We start from the raw sequence: 12140 nt of genomic DNA on the forward strand, positions 1-12140 counted from the left end.
TTTTCGGGTTTCGGGTCGGGTACCTGTCGGGCACCGGGTATTCGCACAGGCCTAGTAATGAGCAGAAAAATTTAAATATTCGAATAGTTTCGGGTATTAAGAAATTACGGTTTCGGGTCGGGTACCGGGTATTCGCACAGGCCTAGTAATGAGCAGAAAATTTAAATATTCGAATAGTTTCGGGTATTAAGAAATTACGTTTTCGGGTTTCAGGTCGGGTACCGGGTACTCACGCTGGCCTAAAAAACACATGCCTAGGAGTTTAGTTTCACCTCTGGCACCATTAATTATATTGCGCTTTTCTTTACGAACTTTGGGCATGGAATAGGGACGTTGATTCTTGAGTAGCACACTCTATAGCGCTAAGATGAGAGCATACCTGTCCACCATCGCTTGGACTCAGCTCATCTCACGTTACATTATAGAAATTCACAACGAGCTCACCTCAAGCTCAAAAATTGAAACAATGTTTCCTTAGAGCTCAATGTGAGCTCAAGCTCTGTTAGTTTTTATAAATGAGCTCACCCCGAGTTCATTCACATTCTACTGACTAATCAACTTCCCTCCTCAAATAATTGGGTACCATCCTCGTGTACTTTACTGATGAACTATGTGTATGTGTCGTGAGAGGAAACCCCTTTTATTCTCCGATGCTGAGGGTTACCTACCCTGAGTTTAACATCGATATTATACAGGATACCAGAAGGGAATAACAGAGAAGGGAGCCATATAGGCAAGGGACGGTAACAAGAGTCTGACCAACCTCAAAAAACTGCAGAAATTTCGCGCAACGACACATCGGAAAACCCACTCACAGCGAAATGTAGTCCCTATAAACCAATAATACTCCGCGGTAACGTTCCCCTCGCGTTGTCTGCTATAATTTTCCAACATCCAAGGCTTGACGTTGTCCTTCATAAGGTACGTTTTTTATTTATATTTACTGTTATTAAAAACATTTTATCATAACATTATTCATTAGTATTTAAAATTAAAATTCAACTTTCATTAAGGTAGGATTATATTTTGGAATATATTTAGGTTAGGAACATGAACGAGGAGAACATTGCCAAATGCATTCCAGTCATAGTAACCAAGTGTTGCAATGAAAAGTTTATAAACAGCATTAACGTCCAAGGGAGTAGTCTAATATTATTGCATAATGCATTGGTTGAAAAAGGGAAAACCTTTGAATCTCTTATTAAGTATCTGATAACATTATTCTACGAAACTTATGAAACTGTCCATGCTCCTGATAATCCTTCTAAGAAAAGAAAAAAAGCGAAGACATCAATAAGAGCAAACCACTAGCACCATTATTAATTGGTATGATACCATACTCCAACATTTTCAAGAGCTCACTCTTTTGCTAAAGCCTATGGATGCTACACCATTAACATCAACAATATCAGATGTTGAGAAACTGCAATTATTTCATGCCTATGGCTATGAAGTTTTCTCAGTATCGAGAACAAAGCTTCTTGATAGAGATGTTAAAACTTCAGACATCTGTGATAATCCTGACTCGAATACAGTAGGAAAACCGGAAATGTCCAACAATGAAGTCATAGAACCTAGTCAGACTACAAGTAGAGAACTCCAAGAAAAGAATCTCCCAATAGCGAGTGTTATGGAAAGCTTTGAGTCGACAATCTTGACAAATATGATAGGAGCTACGTTTCCTTTGGAGGTGGTTGCTTGTCCAGAATAAGAAGCGTTTTCAAAAACCGTATAATTTTTGGGAAAAGGAAATTATTAAGTGATAAACAGATTGAACAAGCTAGAACACTCTATGAATTAAGCTGGATATTTAGCATGGATCGTGAAGATAAAGTGAATTTGAATTATTCTGGTATGATTATGAGAGACGATGGAGGAATGCAATTTCCACGAGAAGAGTTAAAACCATTTTTAAGGGAACTTAATTCGAAAATAAGAAGTTATCTTAACAGCGATGGTTTCCGTAAATATGAAAGCCATATTATTAAAGTATTAGCGGATAACGTCTTTCAAGATTCAAATCTAGTCAACCTTTTTCTTGAAATTGCCAAAAAGATCACAGATCGTCCGGAAAATGATTTGCGTATGTTTTATAAAGAATGGACCAGGAAAATAGTTCACGCCACTTTCAACGATTGGCTAAAAGCGAAGGAATCCCAAGAGAGTGAAAACAAAAAAGAAATGAGTAAAGGTTGCGCATCTCTTAGGAATGAACTTTATATTTTTTCAAAAGGTGCCACCCCTTCAACAAGTTTGACAGCCAAGACTCCCTTACAAGAAGGGAAAAATAATAGGAGAAAATCCAACCAAAAATCAAAAAACAATAATTTGGAGAATGAAATAGAGTCTGAGATAAATAAAGTCCCGTGCCAAAACACTAAGAAATCAAAACCTAAAGCAATCACGAATTCAGAAGGGAATAAGACAGAACCTAGAAAAAGAGGGCGCCCATGAAAAGAATTAACAAAAACCTGTAACGAAACCCAATCCAAAGATTTTAATTAAATCGCCGAACAAAGCCCGAAGAAAACTGTGATATTTCCCTTAAAGACAATCTTGGAACCCTCTAAGTCAATACCAAGTGCCAAAATATGTGAAATGGACAATAAAAAGGACACTGTGATATATTCCTCAAATGAAACTTCAGTGAAACCAGAGACCAAAGAATCAAAGCCAACTGTTAAACTTTACAAGAGAGGGTACAATGAGAAGTCCGTGATACAAAGCTCAAATGAAAACTCTAAATGTCCTATTTTAGAACATGGACAGTCCTCAAGAAGAATTAAATCAAAACCAAAGTTCCTGAACGATTTTAATTGTGATTTTTAATTTCATGTTGTGTTACAGTTGAAAATAAATGAAATATCTTTAAAACATTGGCAGCTTATTTGAAGTGTTTCTTTTTTAGACTCTGAAGTATAGCTTTCTTTTTGATCACACGCCCTTGGTTGAACTTTGAAAAATTGCGGCTCACATACAGTCGCTCAGTTCTATAATATTTGCTAGAGTGATGATGACCATGCACTTCAGTTTTAGTTAATAGGTTTTTTCGAGCGTAAGCAAAATTAACCCCAGATAGCTTTCCATTAGCATTGAACTTGTACTGTGAACATAAACTTTCAACTGCGCTTCCATTTAAACGGAGAGGAGCCAGGTAATAACCAGGGTATTTTCTTGTGAAATCCTTTACTAATGCTTTCATGCCATAAACCATCACTCTCAAAAGATCCCACGTCTAAAATAAGAAAGATTTTATTTATTTTAAAATTTTAAGTTTGTTTGATCAGGGTTCGTACAAAGTTTTTGACTTGAAATTCCATGATTTTTCTAAGTTTTCCCTGGCCATATTTCAGAAATTACCTTGACCATTTAGGCCTATTTCCAAATTTTCCAAACCATTTTAGACCTATTTCACAAATTCTATGAATATTTTAGGCCTATGATCAAATTCCCTGACTTTTCCCGGTGGTGTACGAACCCTGTTTCTGTTTATACTGAGCATAATTAGTCCATGATGCAGTACCTGCCAAGATATAAATTCTTTCGTTGGATACATCATGTTAAATTTGTCATCGTTAGCTAAAATTATATTATGAAATGCAGAATTGATATATTTTGTGATATTTTAAAAAGAGTAAATTTACCTTTGCAATCTAATAACCAATCTTTAAAAAAGTTCAAGCCCTTGTCAATGTTCATCATTATTGAATCATCTATGCTGGCTATTTTCCCCCTTTTTAAGCATGCCCTTTTCGAAAAGCAGACTGACAGCTTCAAGAAACTTGAATGTTGCCATTGTTTCTTCACTATCAGGTGGTCTTTCTCCATTCTTTGGGTTAGCGTGTCCAAAGAGTTCAGCTAAAACCTCGTTTTGCTAAAATTTAATCTGATTACGCTACTTGCATCAAATTAATTATCAAATAGAAATTACGTACTTGCATTATCCTAGCTGGCTTCACGTTCAGCTTTGTCCAGGCGTCTCTTTCAATATAACTTTGGACCAGATCAGGCACAAGTCTAGGAATTCCAGCTTCCCTCCTCAAATCTTCCCTTTTCTTCATGGCAATTATCGTGTCCCAACCAAATTTTACACCGTGGTACACAAATTGGCGTGTTCCTCCTGTTTTTGATGAAAACAAGGCATTGACAAGGCTTTTCATCTAGAGAAAATTATTGTTATTCAATACATTTTGTCGTTATTTCATTAGCAACTTTCAAAGAGTTACCTCATGTGAAGGACAGATAATCCAGTGAATATATTCATTTAGCGCAAATGGGTTTCTGAATTTAGGATTGACCTCGATGTTAACTTCCTTTTCCGTAGAGATCTTTACTCCATATGCCCCTTGGTAATGCTGTGTGTGTTTAATGAGGCTCAAATTTGACGCTGCCCCATCACACATCAAAGCAGAAACTTTAAACTTGTACAAGTGAAAAGCCCTCAAAACTTCAAAGAGGAAAGCAGCAATGAAGTGAGTGTCTGTCGTATTCTCTGATGAAAAATAAGGCCCGACAATATCGTAATCAGATGTAAGATCCCGCCAAAGGAACTGTAACATATAGTTCGCTTTTGGTAAGGTATCAGATGATTTGAGGTCACTGTGGATATCATCCAAACTTGACAGTTGTTCCGGCGTCATGGCAAGACCAATTAACTGGTGGTTCTTACTATTCCAGATTACTTTCCCAGTAACTTTGACTTCATCGAAAATTAATATTCCGTCACCCTTCGGTGTTTTTCTCCCCACTGCTATTTCTTCATTAACAAACTCCTCATAACTTTGTTGTTGTTCTTTCATGTAGTCAAAGTTAATTCCAGGACCATCTAAATGCTTCGACATTTTTCTTTGCAGACTCCTCCAGCTTGGTAAACTAAGAATTCCAAAACTTCTTAAGGCTTCGTACGCGGCTCGGCTTCTGCACGCTATTGCAAGGGCTAGGTAATGAAAGTAATTTTCATTCTAATTCTCTTATCCACTTCTATTCGCAAATATTTACCTATTCTGTAAGTTATGATGCTCCATCTGTTGCTCTTCTTTCCATTAGCTTTAATTTTAAGAAAGATCACGTTTCAAAATAATTTCAAATTCAATATTAAAGTTATTAATAACAAATATCTAACTTACAATTGCTTGACTGATCCTTCGCAAATTCTTCTATGTTTTTTTCCTTATCTTGGACACAATTATTTTCCCAAACTTCTCTTAAAGTATCCCTAGTTTCTGGGTTTTGGTTTAAGATCTCGTCAAGCTCCTTTGGAAAGTTCATTTTAATAATTTCCGTAGCTTTTGATAGTTCTTCACTTTGTTTTGCATTTAACAAAAGTTCATACTTTTCGCATTTTTCATTTAGCTTCTTATTTGATTCAAAAAGGCGATGCTTTCGAACACGCAAATGTGATTGACGCTTGCTTTGAGTTCGTGGTGATAAATATTTCATAGGGCATCGAGATGTAGGCGAAGCATATACATGCTTTGGAGACTTCAATCCAAGACGCTTGATGTGTTTTGATACATTACGGCATTGATTACAGTGGCCTTTTGTATTTGAAAACTTAGCAGGGGCATATTTTGAAGGGTGGAACCAGATTGAGCAAAGTTTGGACGATGTTCTTGGGGTAGGGCTATTATAATGATTTACGTTTTTCGGGGAAAACTTTATTTCAGACAGTTTTTCATGCGCTTCTTGGGTAATTCCTGAGCAAAGAACATATCCTTCTTCAAAAATGCTTCGAAAGAAATTAAATGCTTTCGTATTCAGAAACATGCCCTCATCGAAAAGTGTTTCTCTTGAACAGAGACCCTCGTATACTACGATCATACTCGCTTCTCCCTTCTCATCTACAAGAAACTTCACTGGTTCAGAGCCCAGACTAGGAACCAATATATCTGACCTTGTAATTTCCAGAAAACGCTACAGTAATTTAAGATATATAAGTAAGATCTCCACATCAAATATGTCCAAACTTACATTTACTGAATTAAGGGCTAACTTCTCCTTGTAATAAACAAACGCGCTAACTTTACCATCCTTTCTCAATTGATCTAACCAGTCAACAACAATAGATAGTTTGTTTTTTTCTGGTGGAAGGCCGTGAACCTATTTAAAAAGACATTTTAACCTACAAAATTGAAACTTAACAAAGTTGACTAGGCTTTAGTAGACTAGCATAGGAACCAAGGCTTACCAAATTATCATATTTCCTCTTTTTGTTTTCAGTTTCGTGAATATTTAATTCGTCTGTTTGTGCAAATTTACTTGAATGCTTCAGTTTGCGTTCCTTAATGTTAACTTGGACTGATTTTGAACTTAATTCTCGCGCATCCAAATTAATTTGAATAGCTTGATTACGTTTCAACTTCACGACGCTAACTTCCTCCATTTTCGTTAAGAGAAGCAGACTACGCTCTAAGCTGATCTACTTTTTTGTTTCCCACGCGCCACCTAACGACATTAAACGTCACCATGACAACAGACCCTCGCTAGCCAATCAGGAAAGGGGGGGTAATTTGAGGTCGGTAAGAGTCTTGTTACAACCGTAATACATTATGGAAATAACACGTGTCTCCCTTCTCTGTTATTCCCTTCTGCTACTACTAAACAATATAGTTCTTGAGTCTTATAGACACGCCCATACATAACGGATTGTACATCCCTTTAAATATAAAATTTTATTTATTAGGCTCCACTTACTGTTTTTCAATTACCTAACTTTCATATTTCACGCTTTACTTCTTCCTAAGCCTAATTTTCAAACTCAAGCTGCGGCGATTTTGCGGGGCGCTTTCCCGCAAAATCGTTGGAAATTCTTTCAAGCTTCCCACGTAAGACGACAGATGGCGCTAACGACTAATGATAAAGTAATGAAATTCGACGAATCCGAGTACGCGAGGAGGAAATTCAACAAAAACTCTAGAAAGATATATGTTCTGAACTCAATGATCAAGGCCTGTGCGCGCCGCCAATTTTTTTTTTTTGTTTTGGCAATTTAATTTGCCAAATTCTCTCACCTGAGGCGCTATTAGCTGGACCTGAATAATTTGAAATGTTCATTTTCTCGCGCTTGGAATTTGAAATGTTCATTTTCTCGCGCTTGGAATTTGAAATGTTCATTTTCTCGCGCTTGGAATTTTAAATACTCATTTTCGCGCGCGTTTCGGTCCAGCTGTCAATGAAATCTCGCGGTAAAATAGGGAGAAAATAAGAAGTCGCGTTTCTTAAAAGTCACCCCCTTCGAAGCCACCTTGATTAACGTAGGCATCGCTCTGTTACAACATCGGTTGTCAGCACGCGCAAACCTAGGTTTCTATGTAACGTGGCTTCGTACGTGCTGACAAGAGACGAAAAACTTGAGGATCTTCAGGATTTTAAAATATCCGCGAGTTTTTAGCTCGAGTGCACGGACCTCTAGGCCTTAGTTTCAAATATGTGTGAAATTGCCTACAGCCTACTACATGTACTTGAAACAAAGGCCTAGAAGTCCGTGCTCTCGAGCTAAAAAAACTCGCGGATATTTTAAATCCTGAAGATCCTCAAGTTTTTGGTCTCTTGACAGCACGTACAAAGCTTGACGTTACATAGAAGACCTAGGTTTACGCGTGCGGACAACCGATGTTGTAACAGAGTATATACAGAATAAGCTGTCGTTCGAGATAGGGAGTTGCCTATCCTGTAGAGTGAAAACAAATTTCCTCACGCGCATTCTTTATCCATGATCAGGGAGGAAGTAAGGAGAGTCGACTCTAGCATTCTTTAGAAGAGTGACTGGCAACCCTACTGCTTGTGGCGCCCCTGGTTGTCATACGGAACAAAAAGATGGCGCCGCGCATATGGTTTTCTCGTGAAATAGGGCGGTAGAATAGCAATGGCGGCTTGGCATCATTTCGGAGGTTCAGGTGGTTTTTGTTTTTATAAGTTATTAATAATAAATTATTATTAATGACTAAAATTATACAAAACCTCAACATTGTGCATTTTTACTACCAAGAAAACGCTAACACATCCTTCCAACCTTCGCCTGTGCCGATCCCCTATTTGAATTTACCGCGTTTTATCCTACCTTGGTTAAAAAAATCTTCAAAAATTATAGCAGACGACTTTGTTACGTATGACAGCCAGGGGGCGATGAAATTGACATTAAAAAAACCCGTTGCATAGGCCAAAGGCGGCGTCGACTCTCCTTACTTCCTCCCTGCCATGATATAACAACGCCTCATAATATGAGCGTCTACCAGTTTGTTTCGGAAAGGCCTATTGATAATTGATCAGAGCAGGAAATTAATTATTGATACGGAGAATCCTCTGTATACTTACGAAGATACTTTGTGATATGATCGGTTACATAAATAAGCTCGCGACCGACGTTTAATAGGGTATGTTAACGCTACCCAAGTAAAGTATCATCACATCACATCTTGTATTTCCTGATCGTGGCTGATTAACGCGGCGACCATAGACATTATAACACACTATTAAAGCCTAGACAAACTATTGGGGAAAGCGGCCTTTGATCGTTTTTGTGAGGGATTTTTCGCTTCTCCTCCTTCGCATGTGTGATAGGGTGAATGACTGGTGGCGTCTCCCTATCGATGAGCGAAGGATTTATTAAATAAAAAAACTAAAGCGCGGGAAACCCAAGTTGTAATTTCTGGATTTTTGAAAACGTGTTTTTAGTTTACCTTTGCCGCGTGTAGTGGCGCCACGAGTGACATGCGAAGGGGCGAATGCCATTAAAAACTCACAAAAATTACTCAACTGTTTCTTTTGTATCTCTATGGCGACACTAACAGAGAAAATTTCTCCTTACTTCGTCATCAAACAAAACAAAATTTTAACTAGGCTTTTTCCAAACGCAATACTTTGATTGCAATAAAATTGCTACGAAACCAAATAAAGAAGTAAACATATCATAATAAACTACATTTTTCAAGGATTGTTTTCAAGGATTTTTTTCGCATTTTAAGTTTGTGGATGACGAAAATTATGTCACTAACACTTTAAGCACTCCCAAGTTTTAGGACTTGCGTTTTCACCGTTCTAAGTTCTATAGATTTCCAAATATTACCTGGCCTTTCTATATTGGAAACATTCACAATTCATAGTCTTTAGATTTCGCGAAATATTACGATAAGTTAGTACTACACTTATAATACACGTAATAAGTGTAATTCAGGTGCTATTGCAAAGTTAGAAACATATTTAATTCCTTTAACATTATAGAACATAATGATCACCTGCTAATCCCTCGTTGGAAACAATCTGATTCAACTCTTTTTGATTCAAATAGTGCTTGGAGAGTTAAGTAATAGTAACACTACTACTACAAAATATATTCCGTGACACGCCCCTACATAACGGATTGTACATCCCTTTAGTCTTTACATTTTCTGGTATTTAAAACTACCAAAACCTTATGGTTGTCGAATTTAAACGCTTCTAAGGTTACATTTACATTAAATAAAGTGTATATGTTTATAAACCAGTTAAAAGGAGGGTTAAGTGGAAAATGAAGTGATTTTTTTATAGATTCTTCTACGTATATCTCCTAATGATTTTAAAATTTAAATTTGGCTCAGATTTTAAGGATAATTTGAAATAAGGACCTCCCACGCCCTGCCTTCTTGTTAACAAAATTCTCGAGGCACGCTCCATTCCAAATGAAATTTATCGCAAGATTTGCGCGCGATGTGATAATCGTTGCGCGAGTTGTAGAACGTGCAACTGGAATTTTGTTAACAGGAAGGCAGGGCGTTACGCGATTGGTCAGAGGTCCTTACTTCAAATTATCCTTAGAATCTGAACCTAATTTGAATTTTAAAATCATTCGGAGATATTTCCTGAATGATTCACTATGCAGACCAAAGAGATAGAATTATTGTATTAAACCTAGAGTCACAACGTGGGATCTCGAGATCGACGTTTCGCGATACACTTTTTGTCGAGCATGAATCTTTATTAAATAACGTATATCGCCACCTATTAATCACTTGAAGAACTTTTTTATTACCGTCTGCTGCTATACGCTGTGTAACAAGCTGTCAAGATAGTATTTTTTAAACGAGATAAATAAAATACGCGAGTTAAATAATAAAAACTCTAGTCCTTTTTAATCTGATAAATAGATGAAATAAAAATCATAAAGATGCTTCTGATTGCAAATGAGCAAGTTAAAGTTGTAGTTAGTTCCGCTAGAGGCTCACAGATGGCGCTGCCATGTTTTGATAAACGTGCTTGTTAAAAACAATGTGTTTTGCGGTAAGCCGATTTGAATACATATATTCTATCTCATTGGTGCAGACTGGTCTTATATTTAGTGGAAGAATCCAAAGAATCGATAAAAAATCACTTGATTTTCCACTTCACCTCCCTTTAAGATCCTCATTGCGGAAGATTTGAAGATACTCTCGTTTGATATGGTTTTCCATGCTCGTGCTAAGTTAAATCAAGCAAATTTTGTGTAGCGTTTTTAACTCTCCAAAACAAAATATTAAAAAAGTGCAAATACTTGGAATAATTCACGGGGGAAGCCTATTAACGTAATTTCCCACTATCAACATATAGATATATCTGAAAGAGCACGAGAAGACTCACATTAAAGATGGCATTCAGAAACGTTTTATCTGCGAATATTGCGGACAAGGGTTTACCAAAACATCCAGTCTTAATAGTCACAATCGCATTCATACCGGCGAGAAACCTTATCAATGCCAAAAATGCGGCAAAAGTTTCACCTATAAACACGTACTGGAGAAACACTACCGGGTGCACACTGGCGAAAAATCATTTCTTTGCGCAGTATGCGGAAAATCATTTAGATTCAAATGGTCACTAGAAAAACACACTAATTCGCACGTTGATAATAAACACGTAGAAAAAGCTGATGAATGCGGAAATTGCGGTAAAGGCTACCACTGTCGCTGTGAACTGGCTAACCACGCTGTAACACACACTGGCGAGAATACTGTCGATGGCAAAACATGCCAGATAAAATTTGGTAAACTAGCGCAGCATGCGCGCACTCACACCGGTGAAAGTTCCTTTCAGTGCGAAACATGTGATAAGACTTTCACGGTGAAAAATAGCTTAATCACGCACATGCGAACTCATACCGGGGAGCGACCGTTTCAATGCCAATTCTGTGTTAAGTGTTTCTCGCAAAAACCAGCTTTAGTCGCGCACACGCGCATTCATACTGGGGAAAGAAACCACAAATGCGAAGTTTGCGGAAGAGCGTTTATTACTCGGGATAAAGTGAAACAGTATATGGTAACCCATACCGGCGAGAGACCTTATCGATGCGATATATGCAATAAATGTTTTGGTCAGAAGTCTACGTTGAATGGGCACACCCGTACGCACGTAGGGAAAAAGGCTAGAAGTAAACCAGCCACAACTGAAGGAAATATACAAATCATTACCCAAGAAACTGCTGAACAGTATAATTATTTTGTGTATCCAGAATGACCATCAGAACGTTACTAAACAATTGCATACTTGGTTCAATTAATTATAAAAAATGAGAACTTTTTCTTAAAATAAACCCAATTTTCAGAGGACTTTTCCTGGCTTGAGTACATTTTTTTCTTAGGTAATTGTTACAGAAAATCATCCTGAATATTATTCTTATTTTATTTCTTTGTTAAAGTTTATTTAAACCGTTGTATTTTCATCTACTAGATGTTTGTCTAATTTTCTACCGCACTAAATATTTAGTAAAGCATGTGTCTAGTGGGGTGGGCATATCATTATTTGGGAAGTAAGTCAATGAAGATAAACAACAATACTTTGGAAAAGGCGTAACTTTGTTACACTATTTCCAAAATATTACTAACCTAAGTCTAAACAAACGAAACAAAACGTAAAAACCCAACCTAACCTGATTTATTACTCTTTAGTTGAAATAATCAACTTTAACCTAACCAAATTATCCATATCTAAACTAGTTCTATTTGAGTTCATTTAACCTAGCTGGGCCAGCTACGTTTACACCATAATAAACAACTATCGTTTTTCGCACATCTGTTTTACTGCTCTTTAAAGAACTGCTGTAACGGTACGCTGCGTTTACGAGAACCGCTGTATCGGTAATTGTTGTAACGGGTAAACTGCCATTTCGGGAAACCGCTATTTATTGAAATGCT

General features: G+C 37.1%; 1 protein-coding gene across 1 annotated transcript; it reads right to left on the reverse strand.

Annotated features, from left to right (window-relative positions):
* Positions 1-2805: 2805 nt before the first annotated feature.
* LOC149619158 (uncharacterized) lies at positions 2806-6451 on the reverse strand. The gene is made up of 9 exons (XM_089854775.1): positions 6188-6451; positions 5971-6099; positions 5127-5913; positions 4999-5046; positions 4227-4936; positions 3936-4160; positions 3645-3874; positions 3524-3579; positions 2806-3235 (listed from the first exon to the last, which is right to left on the reverse strand). The coding sequence occupies exons 1-7, from the start codon at positions 6380-6382 to the stop codon at positions 3710-3712; spliced, it is 2259 nt and encodes a 752-aa protein (XP_089710901.1). The 5' UTR covers positions 6383-6451; the 3' UTR covers positions 2806-3235; positions 3524-3579; positions 3645-3709.
* Positions 6452-12140: the final 5689 nt, after the last annotated feature.

Source organism: Phalangium opilio, unplaced genomic scaffold (genome assembly GCF_054372755.1).
Source record: "Phalangium opilio isolate 3A_F unplaced genomic scaffold, DU_Popi_V2 ptg000209l_1, whole genome shotgun sequence".
NCBI classification, from domain to species: Eukaryota; Metazoa; Arthropoda; class Arachnida; order Opiliones; family Phalangiidae; genus Phalangium; species Phalangium opilio.

Coding starts and splice junctions, on each gene's coding strand:
- LOC149619158 (XM_089854775.1), bottom strand. CDS start 6,382: ATGGAGGAAGTTAGCGTCGTGAAGTTGAAACGTAATCAAGCTATTCAA. Junction 5,047..5,126: donor GAAGGATCAGTCAAGCAATT/GTAAGTTAGATA, acceptor TTAAAATTAAAG/CTAATGGAAAGAAGAGCAAC. Junction 4,161..4,226: donor TTATCTGTCCTTCACATGAG/GTAACTCTTTGA, acceptor AATTTTCTCTAG/ATGAAAAGCCTTGTCAATGC.